This window comes from Alexandromys fortis, unplaced genomic scaffold, assembly GCF_014885135.2.
Source record: "Alexandromys fortis isolate MF-2015 unplaced genomic scaffold, M_Fortis_MF-2015_v1.1 scaffold_20, whole genome shotgun sequence".
Lineage (NCBI taxonomy): Eukaryota > Metazoa > Chordata > Mammalia > Rodentia > Cricetidae > Alexandromys > Alexandromys fortis.
The window spans coordinates 17,818,950-17,842,743 of NW_026067903.1; the positions used below are offsets into that span (position 1 = coordinate 17,818,950).

Consider the following 23,794-nt stretch of genomic DNA (forward strand, 5'->3'; position numbering starts at 1 on the left):
GATGCTGGGATGCAGCTCAGAGAATTGTCTGCAGTAATGTAGCGAGCACATTGCTTTAATTTAGATCTCAGCTTTGAGTGGCTGAACTACTTGGTTGTAACCTACTGTTAACCATCCAGTTAGCCTTTCCCTAGGTCTGTGTCATGCCTTGCTTCCAATAGAAATGGAGCTCTGAAGGGGGGGGGGGGAGTGAGTGTGTAGTTTAGGTCTATCCTAAAGAAAATCTGTAGCTGGTGACTAAATTGGTTTTAAAAAGAACGCTATTTTACAACTGCTTACGAGAAGTGGGCCATTGGGTGTGAATTGCAAGGCAAACCACCAACGGTCACTATTTTCCTAATGGTTCCAGAGAGATGGCTCAGCAGGGAAGAGCACTGATTGCTCTCCCAGAAAACTCTGGTTCGAGTCCAAGCACCTCCATGATTACTCAGGTCGTTCTAAAACTACAGTCTCAGTAACTTGACACCCTCCACCGGCTTCTGCAGACACCAGGCACCCACATGATACACAGACATACATTCAGGCATAGAACCCATACACATAAAAATAAATTAATAAAACTCTTTTTTATAAGATGACAAGTAAAAACAGTAAAATTATTTTCTTGATGAAAAGGTCCTTAAGTTAATAGTAGCTTAAGCCCCATAGCCAGGAGCTAGGAATGTAGTTTAATTACGAGGGCTTCCCTGGCATGTATGAGTCCTTAGTTGAATCTCCAGTATTGCGAAGTCTTGAGCCAAGCAATGATCCCATAATGACAGAAGTGCACAGTACGGGCACACAAAAGCCTCACCGCTCTCCATCTGCAAACAGTCTTCACCGAGGCGCATGCTCTCAGATTTCTTCAGATTCGTCCTCTCTTGACTATCTTTACCTCCATCTTCCTTCACTCTAGAACAGCCCTCCAACCTGGGAGAGCACCATTTGTTCAAAGGGCTCCCAGAATCCCACTGAGCAACAAGCCCTGCATATGTATAGAACCAATAAACCATCTCCCAGATATTAAAATTCCTAGAACCTGAGCTGTTCTGCTGAGAAGCAAACCTTTGCCAGCTCTCCTGTGTACATCAGCTGTGACAACAGCGTTGTGCTGCCAACACGGTAGCCACCAGCTCCGCGTTGCTATCAAAGCTAAGCGAAGTCAAGATTAAAAAGCGATTTCTAGACACTTATCAAATGTTCGGTCCCTTTAAGGAGCCGTGAGCTGCCATGGCACATTGAACCTACTTCTAAGAAGCATGGCAGGGACTTTCCTCAGCTGCTGTGTCCTTGTCAACTACTGAATTGTGAGGAACAGTTCCCAACCAAACTTCAAAACAAATTGGTTTTCGTGCAGCAAATCATTAGAGAAGTGAAATTTATGTCTATCCCCAAATTGAGACAACCTGTAACAGGTAGAGATGCCAAATGAACAGTTTAGCTTAGAGGCCTTGAACTCCGTTTTGTACACTTGATTGTGTAACATACATATATTGTGACTAGCAAGTGAACTTGTAAAATTAAAGCAATATCATGGGGAAGTTATGAATTTTGCTTAAAATTGCCAATTGTTTGTGGCAGGAAAGAGCACAAACTACACGATTTAAAATGTTTAAGAATACCTTAAAATCTATGCTTAGTATCAGGAATCAAAAATCGAATTTGATGGATGGAAATAGAAAACACTATCCTGGAGGTAAGCCAGACCCAAAAAGAGGAACATGGGATGTACTCACTCATATTTGGTTTCTAGACATAAATAAAGGGCATTGAGCCTATAACTCGTGATCTTAGAGAAGCTAAATAAGAAGGAGAACCCAAAGAAAAACATATAGGCATCCTCCTGAATATTAACCTTCATCAGGCAATGAAAGGAGACAGAGACAGAGACCCACAATGGAGCACCAAACAGAAATCACAAGGTCCAAATCAGGAGCAGAAGGAGAGAGAGCACGAGCAAGGAACTCAGGAACACGAGGGGTGCACCCACACACTGAGACAATGGGGATGTCCTAACGGGAACTCACCAAGGCCAGCTGGCCTGGGTCTGAAAAAGCCTGGGATAAAACCGGTCTCGCTGAACATAGCGGACAATGAGGACTACTGAGACCTCAAGAACAATGGCAATGGGTTTTTGATCCTACTGCACCTATTGGTTTCGTGGGAGCCTAGGCAGTTTCGTGGATGCTCACCTTACTAGACCTGGATGGAGGTGGGTGGTCCTTGGACTTCCCACAGGGCAGGGAACCCTGATTGCTCTTTGGGCTGACGAGGGAGGGGGACTTGATTGGGGGAGGGGGAGGGAAAGGGGAGGCGGCGGTGGGGAAGAGACAGAAATCTTTAATAAAGAAATAAATTAATTAAAAAAATACTTTGACATATCCCCCCCCCAAAAAAAATCGAATTTGAGGGCTGGGCAATGTTGGTGCACACCTGTAATCCCAGCACTCGGGAGGCAGAGGCAGGTGGATTTCTGTGAGTTTGAATCCAGTCTGATCTACAAAGTAAGTTCTAAAGCAGTCAGAGCTGTTACACAGAGAACCCCTGTCTCGAAAATACAAAAACAAGATTGAATTTGATGAGGTGGGAAGTAGCTGCCCCCTCATTCCAATGAAATTTATTTACTGATGCTGCGTAGGAATAGCATGATATTCATTTGCCCATTGCGTCTCCTTCACGTAGTCTGAACAGAATCCAGGGAGTTAGGCTTTGGCTAGACATGGTAGAAATCTATTTTTTTTTAATTTAGACATGAATTTTTTAAGGATCAAGTAGGTTGAAAGCAAGCTTTGGTTGCTGATCCTTTCATTCCTTACTCCATAAACCTGCAGGTACTCTGTATATACGTAGCATCAAGATCAAAGGCAATTTCATTTGTGTTAAGGCTGAACCACGCTCTTGCCTCTGCAGCGAGTGAGATGCTCAGACTGCTTTGTCATTCGGTTGGTGAAAGAGCTAAATTAACCAGAATCTCAAAGATTTAGAAAAAAAAAAAAAAGTTGAAAAGCCCAGAAGCTCACAGCAAACTTAGCTGTGTCAATATCTTTGCATGACTCATTTAAATTAACTTTTCGAGTGGAGCAGTCTGGGAAACAAAATCAGCTCTCGGTAACGTTTTGAATACCTGCCCAAATGTCACAACTTTTATTAATAATGCCTAAGACTCACAGAGTCGTTTGCAGAGTGCTTCCAACACATTATATCACATGATCACCAAGATAAGCCTCTTCATTTGCTAGGACTAAATCCTTGCTGTCTGAGTCCAAATTCAATACTCCTTAACTTTATTTTAATTTTAGAAAATCTCATACATATATACAATGTTCTTGATCAGATCCACCCCCACTCCCTTCTTCTTACTCACCCTGTTCCCCACCAACACATCCATTCCCATCTCTCTTTCTCTCTCTCTCTCTCTCTCTCTCTCTCTCTCTCTCTCTCTCTCTCTTTCTCACACAAACACACCCCATTGAGTCCAATTAGTTATGTCCACATTCGCACCTGGGTCTTCCACTGGGATGACCGCCATCCACCCAAAGAGAAGGGATAGGACCTCCTGCCCAGTCCCTGCTGGAATTTTTAAGAGGATTGATCGCCTGTGTGTAATCACAGCTGCTGTGAGTTATTTGCCACCATCATGTCATATTCAGAGGACAGCATTTCACAGCCCTCCTCCCCATCTTCTGGCATGTACCCCCTTTCTGCCCCCACTTCTTCAATGTTGCCGGAGCCTTGGGGCAGATCAGGAATAGGGCTCAAAAGTCAACCTTGTGCCCTCCACAGGCATTACCGAGTTTCTGGGCAGGCTCCAAGAGATTCATCAGAGGCCTGTAATAGAGGCTTTTTCTGGAGATAATGAACCTGTTCCGTGTGGAGTAAAAACAAAACAACAATTCAGTGAACTTTCGTAAGCTCAGCCCTGACAGAACAGCGAGAGGAAGGCTGCAAGATTACCCTGCCAGAAAGAAGCCAACTGTTCCCAAAGAAAACAGGCTGCACATTGAAGCTTTCACTTTGCTTAGTGAAATAGCTTGGTCTTCATGAAGCCATCCTAAAGGGAGGCTGCCAAAAGCTCTGCTAACGCCCAGTTATACAAGTTGACATGCCTCTTTTCATGCTTCAATCACAGAGAAAAGATCATAGATATTAAAACATGAAAGCATAAAAAAAAAAACAGAAGGAAAAACAGGTTTGTGACATATCTCAGAAAGTGCAATAGAAAGACAAGAAAGAAAGAAAATCAAAGGACCTTTCATTGAGGTTCAAGATCCAACTAACACAGTTACCTCAAAGTACACAGAGTCTAGGGAAATTAAGGAGAGGGTTTTTACCAGGGAAATAGTACACTGTGATTTTCTAGAACTGGAGAGCAGGAGTAGCTGTAGTAAGACTCCACCAAATGCCTCGCTATGAACCAAAACCTTCATACCAAGATTATCATGGAGAGACATCAGAATGCTTGTAAAATCGGGCATCTTAAACGCTTTCAGAGCTGAGCATATCCAAAGGGTGAAGAATCAACATGACATCGGTTACCTCACTGGAAACCCAACACTTAGAACTAACTCATGGAAATAAGCCTATTAAGAAGAAAGAGTACTTGCAACCTAGCATTCTACACCAAGCCAAACCATTCTAGAATCATTCCAGGAGCCCCAAAATTTATTTACTTGCTGTCTGAGTTTGCTTCCTGTTGCTGTGATAGGGCACTTTGACAAAAAACAATTTGGGAAGGAAAGGTTCACATGTCCCTATCACAGTCCACCATCAGGGCAGAAATCTGGAGTCAGGAACTGAAGCAGAGGCCATGAAGGAATGCCAACTACTGGCTCTCTCCCCATGGCTTACTCAACCTTCTTTTTTCTTTCTTTCTTTCTTTCTTTCTTTCTTTCTTTCTTTCTTTCTTTCATTCTTTCTTTCTTTTTTATTTTCTTCCTTCTTCCTTCCTTCCTTCCTTCTCTTCTTTTCTCTCTCTCTCTCTCTCTCTCTCTCTCTCTCTCTCTCTCTATTTTTAACCTGACTGCACTTTCCCATCCTTCCTCTCCTGCTAGCTCCCCTCCCCCACGCTCTTCACTCCTCCTTTAAGGCCAGGCCTCCCATGGATATCAACCAAATAATGCATATCAAATTGCAGTAAGACCAGGCACCTCCCCTTATATTAAGGCTGGACAGGCAACCCAGCATGAGGAAAAAGGTCCCAAAAGCCAGCAAAAGAATCAGAGATAGCCCTCGCCCCCAGTGTTAGGAGACCCTAAGAAGACCAAGGCACGCAACTGTAACATATGTGCAGGGGACCTAAGTCGGTCCCATGTGGGCTCCCTGGTTGTCAGTTCAGTCTCTGTGAGCATCTGAGTTTTCTTGTGGTGCCCTTGACCCCTCGGGCTCTTAAAATCCTCTCCACCTGTTTCCTCGGGATTCCCTGAGGTCCTCCTAATGTTTGCCTCCGCTTGCTTTCTTATGCCTCCCAGGACTACTTACTTGCCCAGGGGTGGCACCACCCACCGTAGGCTGGACCCTTCCATAGCAATTAGTAACCAAGGAAATGCCCTACAGATTTGACTCTATGTAGTCTGATGGAGGGTTTTCTCAAGCAAGCATGGTGAGCCTGGAGCATCCACATGAAAATGGAACTGATAGAATCTGTGGTACATTTCCTGCTTCTTCGGGAGGGATCAGAAATGCCATAACTTTGTAGTGATTAATAAAAGCAAATCACAAAATGAAAATAAGACAATAGTGACTGCAAATAAAGCAATATATGCATACATTGTTACATATACATGAATGAATATGAAAGAAAAAGTAGTCAGAGCACTTAATGGAACTGGATATTCCCTGGCCCAACATATACACACACAAAATTGAATTACACTGACATTTTTATGCTGGCAAACTGGGAACAATGCTGGCATGGTTGTGAGAACGCATGCACTAATAACCAAAAATTGAGATATAAAAATGTTAGCAGGATGAGAGAAAACAAAGATGGAATGGGAGTAGGCTCTCTTATTGTCTTCCATAGGCAAAAACTGGTTAATACCACCTAAAACTGAAATAGGAGCATAACCCTTAAAAGTAAGGATTCTTAAAAGAAAAAAGGAGAACAACCATATAATTCGTTGACCCACCCATGGATAAATATCAGAAGGAACCTAAGTCAGCACACCACAGAGATAATTGCACATCCATGTTTGCTGTAGCGCTATTCACAATAGAAGATACAGAACCAATCTAGTCCCCATCAACAGATGAGTTAATCAGGAAAATGTGATATATGCACACACACACACACACACACACACACACAGACGTAGATTTTTGTTCAACTATGAAGAATAAAATTATGTCATTTGCAGGGGAAAAAAGGTGGGACGAGAAATCATCAGTTAAGAACAACAAACCATACTGCAAGCATAGTCCATATTTAAATAAATAAATCGATAAATATATGTATATCATAAAGGTAAACAAGAGACTATTGAGGGGAAGAGGGCAGTCATGAGATGGGCAAGAGCGACAAAGGAACGTAACAGGAGGCTGAACATGAGCCAATCATCTGATAGGCATGCGTGAAGCTGTCATAATGCAGGGCATTACTGAGTATATTCATTACTAAAATAAAATTTATATAAGAATTGAAGTGTGTGAAAAGAGAAATGATTGCTGGTTGACACACTAAGTCTTTTGGGACTGGCCTTCTAAAACGTGTACCTTGAAAATGGAAGTTCAGTGTTAGCCTATCTTTGGGTGGTCATCCGAAATATTCTGGGCTATTTTTAGAAAGAGTCAAACCAGTCATCGCTGTACTGATACAAACAATACAAACTGAACACTCCCCACACAGAGAACTCCGTGGGCTTTGTACTTTCAACTCAGGACTAAACTTCTGATTTGTTTGCCTGCCTACACTACCAGAATCGCCCAATAAATTGCAAGTTTGACTTTAATTTGCTTTTGGTTAACTTTGCAGTTACATATGCCATGTAAATTGGTTAATTTAGATCCACGGGGATCCCTGGAGGGAACTCTTTTATTTTATACTATGTGATTTGGGCTTTAAATACGGGAACATCAGGTACTGGGGCATATGAACGGGGATTTGAATTTTAACTGCTAGCATCAATTAGTGGAGCTCAAGGACAGGAGGCGGGTACTAGGAATGTAAGAGGATGTAGAAAGCCCACTTACCCGTAATGTAGACTGAGCAGGTTGCAGTCGGGAAATATATGTATACACATGCATGTATATGAATGTAACAAGAGTTAATAAAAGGAGGTGCCATGGATTTGAAAGAGAGCAAGGAGGGGTGTGTAGAAGGGTATGGGAGGAGGAAAGGGAAGGAGAGGGGAGGAGAGGGGAGGGGAGGGGAGGAGAGGGGAGGGGAGGGGAGGGGAGGGGAAAATGCTATCATTATAGTACGTTGCCCCCAAATCAAAGACATAATAAAACAAATGCAAGGATAGTAACACTGACACTTCCCACTTCCTTGTTGACTATTAACTCATCTCATAATTATGTCTTATAGATAATAAGACAATAAGATGCAATTATCTTATTATCTATAAGACGTCAGGATGCTTGGCACGGATTTCCACAGATTTATCGGTTAGATAAACACAAGCCATGTGGGCAAGCATTCAGGCAAAGAACCTTTCTTGAAAAATGTAAAATAAATAAATAAATAGCCTTTGAAAACATAAAATCCCTCAGCTTCTACTGTATGTCTTCCTAATTTTTTTCATGTCAGTTCCTGAATATTTCACTGAAGTATAATGTACAGGCAGAAAAAGAGTCCATCTCCTAGGGGAACTGAGCAGCCCTGTATAACTAGCACTCAGACAAACAAAATATGACTTCTCAGATACCTTTCTGGGTCCCTATCCCACAAGGGGTACTGCTAAGCTAGCTTCTGACAGCATAGAAACTTTCCCTCACTTTGTGGAAAGTGCTCTGTTGAGTCTTGTTTATAGTACAAGACATTAGTCACAGGAGGCCCATCCGTAGTGTCAGGCATAGTTACAGTGAACTGTTGCTATGTAGACACATTGCAGTATGTGACCATGTTACAAGACGGCTATTTACACTGCTGTTGACAGATATGTGGACCTTTCCAGCTTTAGTTTAAAAGCCAAGATGTAGTGCCTACCTTTTGGTGAACGTATTTAAGCATACCTATTATATTTACCTGGGAAAGAATGTCTATATCATAATGTATTCATACATTCAACTTCAATAATACTGCCAAGCGGTTTTTCAAAGTCGTCATAGCAATTTTTTGTCCAATTCAATGATATTCTTAGAAAACAATATAATTGGGTTACTTTTTTTTCTTCACTGTGTTTTAAAATAAAGACTGATGGTTGTTATACAGTAGGGATGTGACCCATTTAGATGAGTTCGCCTCATGAAACAGAACTCTCTAAGTAATGAATCATAATACAAGGTTTTCTATAAAAGAAATTGGAGCAAATGCTTGGCCAATGTACTTAGCGTTCTTTGCACGCTCGCAGCAAAAGAATAAATTTACCAAACTCTGCATGGAAAAGTAAGTACAGGTGATTTCTCAAATGGACAGCTCAAAAGTTCTTCCAGCCACTGCCGTAAAGCAGTCAGAAAAATTGCCAGGGGAGGTTGTGACCAAGAAACCATAGACTGAAGACACTTTCTCAACCTTCCCCACCTTGGTTGAACCTCTATACCTGACACTCAGCTATCTCATCTACAGAACAGGGCTTTTAATTCACACTTTGGTTGTAAGGATCGCATCCCAATGCTTTCTGTTTTCTACTCCAGGAATGGTTCTATAGTGTAGACAAGCCTAACTAAATAAACCCCCTTTTCATTTCATTGTATTTTCTGCTCTCTTTTGTGCCCCTCTGTGCAGTGTGCAGTGTGTTTGGCGTAGCTATGCAGCTGATGAGAAGTCTGTTTCCATTGCAACCTGGAAGCCACATCTGAAGGCCCTGCACACCTGCAGCCCTACCAAGTAGGTATCAGGGGGAGAGGTGGTGCTAGAGTTGTGTCTTTTCTAGTTTGTTAAACAATACCGTATACGTGCAGGAAAGTCCTGGTTTGGGCCTTGTTTTATTCTCTCTGTTGCTCTTAAAGGTACCTAGCCCAATTTAACAGCAATTCAACCATATAGCTACATGGAATTGGCATCATTCCTTACCAACCATAGGCCATGACTTTAGTCTGAAAGACTATAATTGTATAGAGATACGGTAGTTTTCTAATGTCCCCTCATAAAACCATAGTTCTTGAGAAGCAAGGATCACCTGACACATCACCTAATTTTACAGGGAGATTACTTGGAAAGTAATACATATGTGCATCGTAGTTCTCATCTTTAGGAAATTTCTGGATAAATGTAAAAGAGGAAGACTAGTTAGAAAGCTGATAGACAGTGGTCTACTACCATATTCAATTATCTGACTTCCCTCTTAACAGCAGTTTTGGATTGAAAGTTATTTCGAGGTCTGGAAAAATTAATAATGAGTCAAATTCTCTAAGGACCTCGCCTAGTACGTTATTCATATACTACTTTCCTCTCATTTTCCCTGTTTTAACTGGGGGTGGAGGTGGAGGAGGGTTGAGTCAAACAAGTGCCTCCTCCTGTCCCCTTGAGCCCATCAGCCATGCCTTAGCTCACCTCTCCTGCAACCTCATGTCTCAGCCCCGCTCACTGAAAACAGTGACTCAGCAGGACACTGCAGTCATTGGTACCATCAGGGAACCTGGGGTCCTGACCCAAATCACTCCAGAGATACCTCATGGCTCTGGTGGCTCATAACCGTTGTTGTCATTGCTGTTGCTCTTTGTTAGATCAGTGAAAAGTGATGGAAATGGTGGCCTTTTCCCAAGAGTAACACCCTACGCACAAAGAAGAAAAAAACCAAACGCCGCCTATAATTTTAATATGTCCTCAGACACCTGAAGCCAAGTTCAGAACCTTTGCACAAAGCAAACCCACGTCAGTAAAGTTTGTGAGAAGAATTTTCAATGAGCTAGAGAATAACTTTACTTAAAATTGACAAGCTTACTGAATGCAGGATGAAATAATAAAAAAGACTAAAATTTCTTTTAATTTACATGGTCTATTTATCCCTAGCATTCAGATTGCAATGGCTCTCTCTCTGGAAGGGAAAGAACATCCACTCATCTGAGCAGCCATTCTGCCAGTGCTCACTGAATCCTTACTATGCGCAGGGTTGAGTCTCTGAGACAAAGCAGGAAGCAGCCAGAGAATGTGAAATCAGTTCAGGTCTTTTGGTTCAGGAACTAGACAGTCAAAGAAGGCTGAGAGTAGACAGTAAACGGAAATATTGTAAAACGTAAGTAAGTTCTAAGAACTGTAAATAGGAAAGGCTCATGGGGTCTGCAGTGTTAAGGAAATAACCATTGTCAACCTCATTGTCCCCTACTACCAGTGCCATCGTTGTCATTAAATAACACCTGGCTGGGCTCTGGTTCCCCAGCGTTCTGAGATGTACTTGCTGTTTTCACTCCCCAAGTCCATCTCAAGGGGTAGAATAAAAGCTTGGTCTCAGAAAGACTCTTGGAGTCTGGAAGATGTAGGGAATTGGCACCCTGAACCCTCGTCACACCTTCCATGCTTAGAATGGAGCCGTTCCTTTCTCGTTCCAGGCCACGGTGTTCCTTTTATGTACAATAGACATGAGATTTGAGCCATCTCTATTTCACAGCTCTGGTTTAGTGAGAGGAGGCGAGTATTTTTTTCTGCTCTTTCCTCTCAAAATGAGCGAAGGCTCTGCAAAGGTTGAAGCCCAGCTAAATGAGGTATCTCAAGGAATGAGTCAGAAGCTGTGGGCAATTACCAAGCTGCAGGGTTGCCATGAGGTGTTCCGAGGAGCCACAGGTCAGTCAGTCTCTGATATAATGCCTTCCCATTTAACACTGGGACCCAGAAGAACGTGAGTCCAAGGTCCACAATTCATTTGCAAATGAGCCACCCTCCACCATGCTCCCAATGCCCAACCCTGCCCAAATGAGTGATTTCCAGTGCCACCCAATGGTGGGATGTTAAGACTCAGATAGATTTTTCGATGCACCTTTTTTTACTCCAAGGAATTCAGTTCTTCATAGAATCTGTCTCAGAAAGTGATGGATAAGACAAGAGAATAGTCATCGATCAATGCCTGCAGGTCTAGATGCCAAAAGTCTGCCCAAGACACTGGAATCAGCAACTCTCCGAGAGCCTTTGCCAAAGCTTTCACCAGAACCACTGCTTCTTAACCAAACAGTGTGTGGTATTCTGCTGTGTGTGGGCAGTACTGGCCTTGCCAAGTAATGTTGTGCTGTCTCAGATCTGCCACAAAGAACATATGTTTGAAAGCTGTGTGCAGTTCTTATAAATAGAATTGCTTCTATGGACTGTACTTAAGAAAGGTGACTTAAGGTACCTGATTTCCCCTGTCTCCAGTTCGGGAGCTATTATCAAGTGCTGTAAATGTATTCACTGGTTTATCGTCATTTCTCTTCTGTCTGCGCGCACCTGAAGGAAAGAACAAGGGGAGGCGTCCAGCAGGTTTGTGATTTCTCTTTCGCTCCATGTTGTTTATAAATCAGATGCCTCGCAGATGTTTTAAATGTGCCTCATGGGTAAAATCGATCAACAAATACGGCCCGATTAAAAGTGACCTTTCACAAGATTGCCTGCAAAGTTTACTGGGTTTTATTGGTCCTCCCCCCCCTTCTTGGGAATAGAAGTATCTTTCCCTAACCCACTCGGTGCTTCTGAACAATCTAGAAGGCCTGGAACATTCAGGGGCATAATAACCACAGACTTTGACTGTTCCTGCCTGCCACTGTCCCAAACAAAAGTCCTTCCAAACTATTCAAATGCAGTTATTGAAAGACCTAACAGGAGAAAAAAAATTAATGGTTGTGAATGTTGCCAGCATGGGCAGCAGTCTAAAATAGACTTTCCTATATAGGGTGCTTGCCTTGTCATCAGATATTTGTCTTTTCTTTTTCTATTTTTATATTTGGCAAAAGGTAAACTAGAGACAAGAGATAAGAACTGTCTGTGTGGGATATTTCCAGCCCAGAGAGCAGTAACATTGACTTGGGTTATCAGTTCCACAGAAGAGGCCTCATCTTCAAGGGGAAAGCAGCCCTTCCACAAATTCCCCCAGATGACTGGCAGTTGCTCCTCTAGAAAGACTCAGAGGAAATAGAAGTCAAGAGAGAAAACTGTCATCTATGGATTAAGTACAGGAGTGGTCTAGATTTGCAAGTAAAGCCTGAAAGCCTGGGGGCAGGAAGTTGCCACACTGAAGTATAAGTAGTAAGAGACAGAACCGACAAGAAATGTGAGATGCCCGGAAAAGGAAGAACATAAAGGCGTACGGGTTTGCTTTTTGCTTGAGTTGTTTTGGTGTTTCCCCATCATCGCTATTTGCTTCAGTAAAAAGAAAACAAGGTATCCTGCTGCCCTGAGATAACTTCTAGTGAGGGTCTATAATGGCATCAACTATAAAATATAGACACAGTGCTGAATTAGTTCTCAAGCTTCCTTTAAAGTGATATGACCCTATTAGCTATTTCTGCATTATTACTATAAAAAAAAAGAAGCAAAGAAAAGGATTCCCTGACCCAGACCATAACTCACTTGCCTTCATCCATGGCAGGTGCTGGATACAGTACAAGACACAACCTTAAGTTCTCCCTTGGGGCAAGTGAGCCAATGTATTCAAGGCCCTCTTTTACTTCAGAATGATAAGAGTTAGAGCAAAGAATGCTAGATATTCATAAGTGATGATCTCCAGAGAGTTTTAGCTACCCGAAGAGTTCTCTTTAAGAGACACCTCTTACCAGAGAACATTAGTCTTTAGTCTTTAGACCAAGCACCATCCTTGCACAGACACCTGAATGTCAAATTGGCCAACTCTGACCATTAGGCCTTTTCCCATGTTCCATACAGACCACACCATCCTCTGTCGTCACTACTAACTCGGGAAACAGTTACACAAGACAATTCCTCACCATTACAAGTTACGTTTTGCTCTTCTTAGAGACATTTAAAGGGCTTCATTTCACGACTCTCTATCTACAATTTACCCAAAGAGTAATTTATCTCCCAAGTCTTGGAGCAGAAACTCTTCTTGGCATGGGTTACAGAACTTCTTGTGGGAGGTTCACCTTTTTTGCTTTCATCCTCCATAATGGAACTTTGACAACCAAAGGAGAAATTATAGATCATGAATCTATGCTTGAATAAACATAACATGACCTCTCTGGCAATCCAGTAATAACACCACCAAAGCTGCATTTCCCCAGTGTTAGTATATCAGAGAACAAAGACAAATTCCAAGCTGAGCTTCTGCTCAAGATCAGAAAATGAAACTTCAACTCAGCTATCACAACTCAAAAACACTTAGCAATCAAATCTCTCAAATTTCATGCGATCCTGTTGTATCTAAAAATGTTAAAATTTATTCAATATACTTGTGACTAAGGTTGTTAAAGAGAGTTCACTTGTAGACTTGAAAGTGTGCAAAGTCACCTGGGTTCATGACTTAGAGAATAATGCTGAGAAATTCTTCACTTCTCAACAGTCATTGAACACTTGACGAAACAACTTTGAAACCATACCTATGCCACCGCTTCATTTCCCAAGCCTCCAACAAGCCAGTCTCTTGCTCCCCAATTACTCACTGTATCTCCCATAAAGGGGATAACAGAGAAGATGCTGAATAAATTAATCTTGCTTGGAAGAATAAAATGCCCCTGACCCCAAGTACTTTTTACAATACACAACCAAAAGGAATAGCAGAGAAATAAATAGAAAGAGATAATGTTAGTAGTTACAATTATTGCAGTGGGACTGGAGAGATGGTGCAGCAGTTGTGAACACATACTGCTCTTGTGGAGGGCCACGTTCAGTTCCCAGCATCCATGTCAGTGACCCCATACCTGTAATTGCAGTTCCAAGGGATTCTCCACATTCTGTTTTGGCCTCCGTAGTCACTGCACTAAAAGTTCACATACCCACACATAGACACACACACAGAGTTCAAAATAATCATTAAAAGGGCTGGAGAGGTGGTTCCAAGCTTAAGAGCACTGGCTGCTCTTCTAGAAGTCCTGAGTTCAATTCCCAACAACCACATGGTGGTTCACAACCATCGATAATGAATTTAGTCCCTTCGTCTGGCATGCAAGCATACATGTAGACAGAACATTGCATACATAACAAATAAATTCTTAAAATAATACTAATAATAGCCATTAAAAAGAAGACACTGCAACAACCTGAAGGAAATAGTTAACACTTGTCGTAAGAATTTATATGCATTGAAACTCCCGTTGTATTATTGCCTCAGCTTTGTCCATGTGTTCCTTAGACAACAGAATTTATAATATTGTAATAATGAATACAGAAAGACCATTGTACTGGCAATAACAACAACACCATCTTAAAAATAAAAAAGCTGTCTTTACTGAAGCAAATTATGCACAACAGAAAATGAATTTATAATGAAGCTCTCCCTTAGAGAAGAGCAATTCTGGGTTCAGAATACTGCTAATTAATGCTTGACCTCATTTCAAATGAATTAACTAATTGGTACCACCCAACTCCAGAGTCCTTCACTGCCTTTGTGGTCATCAGGTTATTGATGTGACTTAGATAAATAGAACAGACAAGTGTCAGCCCCAGAGCCTGGGATATCCTAAGTCCTTCCTCGTGGTGGTTTCCTTTCTGTTAAAAACTGGAGATGCCTTCAGCACTGCAGGCAGCACCTCACACGGGCGGCTGGCTCTGCCACTGAGTAGGAGGACCAACCACAAATGAGGAGACTAAACCCAGCATGCAAACGGATGGAGGGCAAAACCATTCAAATCAACCTTGATTAATTATGTTCAGGGCTTTGGGGTGTTCTTGTTGAAAAGAGTCCTACTTTCTATGAAGCTAAGCTATGCTTCCAACAAAGCTCATCTATGACTATGAGATCTAAGTGAAGCTTTTCATAAATATAGCTTAACTGGGTATTAATGAAAATAATGAATCTTTGGCTACCTTGGATACAGGGTTGGGTACCACCCCTACTTGGACTATAATTCTATCTTCCTTGGCAAGGTTATTCCATTACCCTTCTTCCCCCCATCTTCTCACTAAAATGATTTCAATAAAAACAGACTGTGATAGGTTTATTGATTCTATTTTAATTAATCCTCTCTCTGAATAGCATTTCCAACTCATTTTTTAAATGGGACAGTCCTCCCATGAATGGTGTATGTTGTCATTTTCGGCCAAGAGAATTTACCTACGAACTCCTCTGGCCATCCTACCACCGTTCTATCTCTCCTCCCTTCTTCCTTGACTAGGTCATCAAAGTGCCCAACAAATGGTTGCATTGATATGAGGAGGGTTTTACTTCTTCCTGCCGAGGCTTCTATCCCTACAAGAGCAGATGATACCAACGGAGAGTGAGGGGTTAATTGGAAATCTCCCTGCCTGTCCTGTCTTCCGGGTAAACAGTGGCAGACTGGTACCTGCTTCAGTCAGGGTCTTATTTTCCATTGATAAAGCATCCCTAAAGCCTCTTCAGCCTTCTACGACAGCCGACTGTCTAAGCGTGCTTTGGCAAGCTCCCGTGAAGCTGAATGAAGATGCAAGTCACACGTGCGAAGGTGGCACTGTCTTGTGACATTGCACTCGTGTAGTGTCCTTTGTTGAGTGCTCTGTCGAACCACTACAGTGTGTTAGATCCGGTTGTGTGGCCCCTGGGAAATATCTCTAGAACGCTTGTGAAAGAGACTGTGGGTCCTTACATTTCTTCGCATTTATTTTTCTTCTACTGCTTTTCTTTTGTGTATAGGGAATGACCTACACTTATAGTTAAACTAAACTCAGAGAGACTAGACTCCACTTTTTTCCCCAGGATAATCCACTCCGGTCCTCACTAGCAAAGTATTAGAGGGTTTAAAACCCCTCTTTCCATCTGTTCACATGATTTATAGGAGGGAAGGATTTACTCTTTTATACATAGCCAAGGACTTACTAAATAGGCGATGTTTCTGTGTTTACAAACTGGTCATCAGAACCCTTTCTTCTGATTACCTTTGACCAGGTATTCAACCTGACAACCATTTACCTATACTAACTCTAACTTCATTTTCACACAAACCAAGAACTTGGGTGTGTGTGTGTGTTTGCATGTGTGTGTGTGGTTTTAACTCCAGACAAACTAATGTTATCTACTCCGTTGATTTGTGAAAATAGTCGTCCTTAAATTTCCTGAAATATTTGATTCTCTGTTATGTATGTTATATTCACTGATACTTATTACAGAAGTTACTGTGCTCTCCTATATTTCTTTGCCCATTTCATGTGAAATATATCCTAACACACACTACCATCGTTTGTAATGCTTGTTTCCGAGCTAATTGTTTCAGCCTAATCATAAGAGCCCTGGCTGTGTCTCAGGCAGCACAATTGAACTGCAGAGTACTTACTGCTTTCCTGCTCTGTCTTCTCTTGTACATATATATGAAAAAAAAAAAGTAAAATCAGATGGCTTATCTTTAGACAAAGAAAGCCCTCAGCTCTGTGCTGTAGGAGAGACACATAGTAATGAGCTGCTCTATTTCCCTCACTCCTAGTAAGTTCTGTAATAATAAGCAGAAGTTCTTCAGAGTGTACACCTCACGGAAGCAGAGGTACCCAGCATCCCAGCTGTTGACATGAGATTTGAGAATGCCAACTAACCTCAGGTGCATGACCAGGTTACGCCACTACACCTGGGCCCTGTTTCCAGACTCACTCACCTAGGGACTTCTTGGATGAGGTTTTCAGCGCGCTTGTAATTTTCCTTGTTGCCTGTTGCCTGCTTTAATACTCTACCACTGGGACAAAAGGGGGGGAAAAAATGCAGGCATAGTACTGGCAGTCAGCCTGTTGGCGCCCCCTAGTGGCTGGACAACCGCTAAGCTCTTTGCACGCGCTGGTTTGTTAATGGCGGGGTTGCCATATTGTGCCTGAGGCGACAGTTTGTAGAGTGCTTAACCTGTGAAGGGCTAAAGCCCTAATTATGTATAACAATAGCGGAGGCATTGTAAACCCTAGTGGATTACTGCGGAGGTGTGATGCCTCAAGATTCCCTGGCAGGGAGCTTCTAACAATGGCGTGCATGCTGGGCCAACAAAGTGATTTGGACATCTGGTTCTAGAGAAGGATGAATTCTCTTACAGAGCAATTGCGCGGGCTCCCTTGAGCGTGGTGCTCAGCTGAGAACTTGGGATTGCGTCCTAAGATGCCCCAATCAGTGACCATCACGACCTTTTGCTTCCTTTCTCCAAGGAGAGATTTACTTGCTCTCCTGGGGATCATCCTTGGCATGCTTCCTGAAAAGGCTGTGACAGAAAACCTTCCTCAAAAGTCATCTTTATAAATGTCAACAAAAAAAAAAAAAAAAAGAAAGAAAAGAAAAGAAAGTAATGGAAACTTTTACGCAGCAGTAAAGTGTCTATAATTTTAATTGATGTGTATTTTCAGTAACAGCTATCTACTCAGTTTACTGGTCATCTAATCAAGATGCTCCGTTGATTTCCGAAGGAGAAATAGAACAGCAAATAAAGAAAACGTTCCATTATTAGGGGATACCAACAAAACTTTTCCTTGGGAAAAAATTCGATCTGGATTAGGCTGCTGCTCTAAACTTTCAGATTCTTAAAGATAAAAGAAAACATTGCATTGTCTCTATTTTAGATTGCAAATTGTTGAATTTAATTTAGACTTTCATTTTGGTTTAGTTTGATTTGGTTTGGCTTTGGTCTGGTTTGGCTTTGATTTTTTTGAGACAAAGTTACCCTACATAACCCTGGTTGGCCTGGACTTGCTATGTAAATGGGCTAGCCTGGAATTCACAGAAATCTGACAGACTCTGCCACACAAGTGCTGAGATTAAAGCAAGAGCCACCACACATGAACTTAAGTATTTTTTTCATGTTATTTTCTGACCTTTGAATACTGGGCATGCACAGGGTACACAGACGCATAGACAGACAAAACACCCGAACATACAAAATAAATTAAATTTAAAGAAAACCAAAAAGGAAATGGTGCCTAGAATTAATTTATATCAATCTTAATGTGCTGAGACTTAGAGATCATCCTCCCACTTCCCACTTATGTTTAGAGCTGTCCTTAATACATTTTATAGGAGCAATTTCTAAACATTCTTGTCATCATAAATCAGGTAAATTTGATGCTGTTTTATTTTAGAAATTTTCTACCCTTTTTAAATTGTAGTTCTTACAAAAGGATAAAATAGGATCTGTGTTGGGTTTTTTTTTTTATTTCAGTTTCTTGTTCATTTAGTTGAGATAGGAAAGAGGTTCGTTCCTCTTGGGAGCCGGAGAAAAATCACTTTCCAGCTTCTAAACTCAACCTTCTATGTAATTAGCAGTTCAAGAAAGGTTAAACATAAGATCAAACACAGTGAGACACTTGAAGTGGTGGCCGTGTCTACTTGAGGCAGCCATTCATCAAAATAAAGTTGCAGAAGTGAGCATATGTCTTCTGAACTAGATCGTCATAAATTTAAATTATGGTACAGATGCCCTGAATTTAAAAAAAAAAGGATTGGAAATTTTTATAATTAAAAACTTTTTAAAGGAGAGTAAACATTTTTGACCTAACTTTGACAGATTTCTCTAAATAGCAAGAGTATAAATCTATGTGGTCTTGGGATGTTTTCTGTTGCTGTTGTTTAATGTAATCTCTCATTTAATCATACATTTGTTGAGTACAGATAAACCCTGTGACTGATGGGGCTGTCGTACAGATCTCTTGAACTCACGTGACCTCATCACAAAACTGCCCAGCCTGCATGTGCCTTCAGCTGGTTATGCTGGAAGTGGCTGTGTCTGCATTTGGGACAGGAGATGTTGGTTGCATGGTCAACTCCTTTAGTGTTAACCAAACTCTCTGGCCACCATTGTTCATGACTTGATGTGTTTTCATGTGAGCAAATTCACACCAAACATGGTACCTTTTTTAGAACACCAGATGTTAAGCAACTAGGCATGGAAAGACAAATGTTACTATCTCTTGTTAGCTGCCAAACACATATCCACTAAACACATTTGCTGTTGGCATGCTGCAGCTGGGGACAGTGGACAATGCGGTAAGTGGAAGAGACAAGGCCTTCACTTGGTCTCAAACGGTCCTCCTCCATAAGCACGCTGCCTTCATCCCCCACAAAGGCTGCGGCATGACTCACCAAGAGCTGGGCTAGGCGACTCACCCTCCAATCCATTGCCCCATTATTTCTTTAGTGTCTGAGGAGCCCTGGGCCCCTCACCTTGGTAACAATGTGCTGCTTTCTCATGAAGAGCCCAGCGCTTTAGAAATGAAACAAGAGCATAAAATCGGGGCATGCAACACTCTCTGCAGTTCCTACGATGACTCTAAAACCCCCTTAGCTATGCTATTCTTGTCTTCACGTGAGCCAGAGAACTCGGCAGCCCATGACTGTAGGATTCCTACCTGCTCCTCCTAGCACCTCACACAAGACACATGCCTGAACCACGAAAGGATGAAGATGCATTTGGGGTTTTGTTGTTAGTACATCCTCGATCAGCCCGCGGCAGCTCAATCCCACCTCGCATCAGAGAACAGACTGTTTAAACAAACGTGATTTTTACCAGTAGCTGCCACAGCAAATCAATAGCCTGTTTCATAGCAGGAAGTTGTGCTGGTGAACACTGCATCTCCTTCTGTCAGTCATCCCGTTCATTACGTGTTGAGGCTGTTCCCCCCCGGTGTGGTGTCTCTTCCCAAGAATGGAGAATGTTAACGTCAAGTGTTGCGTGTTTAATATGTGTGTGCAGTGTTGTCAATTGCTTCGAGGTTGCATGAATTTATGGATCTCATAATCCTGCCTGGGATATACGATGCATGCTGAATGTAGGTACATCTGTAATCATCATCCCTGTTTACCTGTAGAGATGCTTAGGGATTACAAAGAAAGAGCTCCCAGACAAACAAATTAAAAAAAAAAAAAAACAATAACAACAACAAAAATACTCAGCAGTAGATGGGAAAGCTACAATCACCCAACAGTTTTTAAAGTAAATTGCACACCCATTCTTGATTATTTTCAGTGAAACTGGGTACACACTGCTGTACCTGGTCTCTTTTCTTCCTATGTAAACCCAAGAAGCATGCATTTATCCATAAGAGTGAAACTAATCCCAAGTGAATGCAAACACCACAATCAAATACAGTTAATTTCTTTTTTTCTAAAAGGAAACTATTTCTATGCTCCTACTTGCTGAACACACTCTTGCCTATTGATGTGTATGACCTTCTAGAGTTCCCTCCGATCATTTGCCCATGTGGAACGGAAGGAAGTTTTGAGATGGGATAATCACGGCTCTGTTCTTCACAGTCAGAAGCTGAGTTTCAAGGAGCGAGTGCGCATGGCTAGCCCGAGGGGCCAGAGCATTAAGAGCAGACAAGCCTCGGTAGGTGACAGGAGGTCCCCGAGCACTGACATCACTGCTGAGGGCAGCCCCACCAAAGTGCAGAAGAGCTGGAGCTTCAACGACCGAACCCGCTTCCGGCCCTCGCTACGCCTCAAGAGTTCACAGCCCAAGCCAGTGATAGACGGTAAGCCTGGTTTTCCTGACGGTGTAGGTCGGTAGGCTGTGGGGCGGCTGTGGAATAATTCATTCTCTGTGGTGGCATTGAAGGGAAGAGAAATTGTTTCTTTCTATTGCAAATGTATTCGTTGCCATGGGTGAATATCCAGAACATTAAGTTAGCTTTGAGAGGCAACTTTGACAGCTAAATTATCTCAGAGAAGGCAAGGAACTGGAAATATGGAACAAGGTTAGAATTTATCACGTGCAAGACCCTGGGTTCCATGCCTGGTACCACATTGTTTTAAGAGAAAGAAATGAACCATTTTGTTAATTCTTTCCCTCTTTTCTAGACTATATTTATTTCAAGAGCACTGCAGCCTCCTTGCTGGTGTAGGTGTTATGTGTGGCCAGCAGAGACTCAAAGTAGAAAGATGAGCAGGCCCCTTGTGAGCATCCTAGAATGAGAGTGGCACCTTCCTAGGCACGAGGCGCGAGGAAAACTCTCTTCTCTCTTCTCCCATGAACCAGCTACCACAGACACACAGCCGCTCCCCATGATGAAGGGCTCCCGTGCAAAGCTCTGAGCCTCCTCGTGATAAATAAGTCTCTCCCAAGAGGAATTAACCTATTTTATCATCTCCCGTGGCAGAAGGTTTCCTGCCAACATTTTATTGAGTGACACATAATTTTCATGTTTATGAAATCCTTTTTATTTTTTTTCATTCAAAAATTAACTCGGTTTTCCTTTTAAGTGTGTTCCCTTGGGATCCCTTAAGCTGGGCAAAGAACCAGAATCAAATAGCGCCTTCCATTAACGCATACAAACTGCAAAGGCCACCAAGACTTATACTCTCATTCCCTAGCATAACCTGTGTTTTCCCAGGCCCTCAAAGCTCGGGGGACACGACCAACAACCAGGGGTCATAGCTGCAGTGATCAAAGCTCCCTGCAGTGAACCCCTGGAACCTCTGGAACATCTGCCTGAAAGCTCCTCCCAGCTTCCTCAGAGGTCCTCAGAGACCTCCGTTCCCCTCTCAAGAGAGCAGCACAAGTCCTTGCTTCACGCTTCCTCACTTGCCACACTCTTAACTAGTGTCATGTTCTCCGGATAGTCTCCTCGAAGCTGACCCGATATGGCCCTACCTGGCAGAGATTCTGTCTCCAGTCTCAGTGGCAAGGACATGCTGATCCGGCCATGCTTGCTTTCACCTGTCGCTCTGCTAAGCTGGGAAATGCCTTGTCCTCCGGTGTGCTGCCCTCCTCATCAAGAATACTTGCAGCATCCTGAGTCACTGCTAGCACGGTTTTCAGTGTCCTCCAGTTCCCTTCCTCTGCTCCCTAGGAGGAAATTCACAGACAGCCTAAGGGCAGCTAAGTCTGCAGTGATTGGCAACTGGTAGAGGACGGTTATTGGACTTGAGATCGGTGCCAATAGGAGCAGATGCATCCTTTGTGTAAGGTAGTTTAGCAAATAAATACCAAAGCCGTAGCATATGCCAAACACTAGGCACATCCATCTACCATCTCCGTCTCTAGACTATAACGGATGAACGAAGCAGTACCAGATGCTGGAAATGATTCTGACCGATGTGCAAGGGCAATCCCAGGCCAGATGTCATGATGCATGCCTGTAATCTGAACACTTAGGAAGCCGAGACAGTATATCATGAGTTCAAGGACAGGCTGACCTACAGACCTACACAGACAGACCCACACCTATCATAATGTTTTTAGACATGTACATTTACATGTATGTTATATGCTGCGTACACAGATGTGTGTGTGTGTGAAAGTCTGAAAAACAAATGGGGCCACAAACACAGTTTCTTCATTTTCTTCACCTGTATTTCCCAGTACTTACTAGAGTGAACATTTGACACTTCTGTAGTAAGAAATCCAAGGAGGAGTTTTTAGTACATTAGAAAAAAAATTTATCCCTTCCACTTACTGTCTCTCCCTCCCTTCTAATCTAACAGTCCTTGACCTATTGGGTACCAAAATTCTTACTTCAAGATATCCTTACTGAGCAGTGTAAGAAGTGCCTGGCTCTGCTGTGGCCCAGCATTCACTCAGGGCAGAGATCCTCCAAGGATGCTCACAGCTGCAAAAGCAGCTTGTTCCTTGGGTTGTCATAAAAAAAAGTACCTCCCACTGGACTTTAAACAGCAAAAATTCACCGTCTCCAAGTCTGGGACTACAAGTCTCAGCCTAAGGTGTTGGCAAAGGTGGTTCCTGCTAAGGACATCTTTCTTCATGGTGGTTCTGTCTAAACATAGTCTTTTCTCTCTACCTGTCTGTGTCCAAAAATTTCTTCTTTGTATAGTACATAAATCATATTTGATTGGGTCCCACCTTAATAGCTTTATTTTAACTTAATCACTTCTTTAAATACCCAGTCTCCAAGTATCGTAGCATTTAGAGTTACTGGGTGTAAGGATTTCAACACATGAATTGGAAGAGACACAGTTCAGCACCTTGGCAGATCCTGTGTTTATGTAACAGGTTCTCTGGCAGGCTCAGAGGTGTCCATGTCTTCTGCCTTGACCCTGGGTTCACGCTGTACTAAATATATAATTAGTACACATTGCAATGGACCCTTATTCTGATAATGTGGGATTCAAAACCTTTCTTCGTCTCCTCGTCGTGAGGTCAGTATGGTTGGCTAAGCACATTTAATTATAAAATTTGTAGAAACTGGGTTTTGAACATTAAAAAAATGAATTCTAGTGGTACTGTTTGACCAGAAGGAAGGACAGTTTCAAAGACTTACTGGAATTGGCACGACATACCCTAGCATTTCTCTATCTCCAGACATATCTCAGAAGTCAGATACAAAAGAGAAAAAGGGGAGTTTTATTCTTCGCAGATTGGAAAGGTCTCATGTCCTACACTTTCTAGATCATTTCATACAAGTGCAATTCTGTTTGCTTAGAAAAGAATTACTTTCCCCTGGCTGAGCCCCATCTCAATTGATTCCGAACTCCCCAAGTGAAGACAGAACTGATTGCTGCCCTGTTGAAGTAGCTCTGAGGACTCCTCACTGGCAGGAGATGGGAGCTCCTAACTCCTCATTTAATCCAATAGCCAAGAGTCTTTACTTATGATATAGCTTGAAATTGGGTCTTGGAAATTTTTGAAGTACATTTTTCATAGAAAAAAATAAGGTAGCTATCAAGTAAATGTGGCCTTCAATTTTATA

General features: G+C 42.3%; 1 protein-coding gene across 4 annotated transcripts in view; it reads left to right on the plus strand.

Moving 5' to 3' along the window:
- The window catches only part of Kcnq5 (potassium voltage-gated channel subfamily Q member 5), a 556,834-nt gene that overhangs the window by 473,724 nt on the left and 59,316 nt on the right, over window positions 1-23,794 (plus strand). For all 4 annotated transcript variants that reach the window (XM_050134658.1, XM_050134661.1, XM_050134657.1 and 1 more), the window contains 2 exons: window positions 8,871-8,965; window positions 20,400-20,620. In XM_050134658.1, the coding sequence (XP_049990615.1) occupies window positions 8,871-8,965; window positions 20,400-20,620 (316 nt within the window). The remainder of the gene's footprint in view (window positions 1-8,870; window positions 8,966-20,399; window positions 20,621-23,794) is intronic.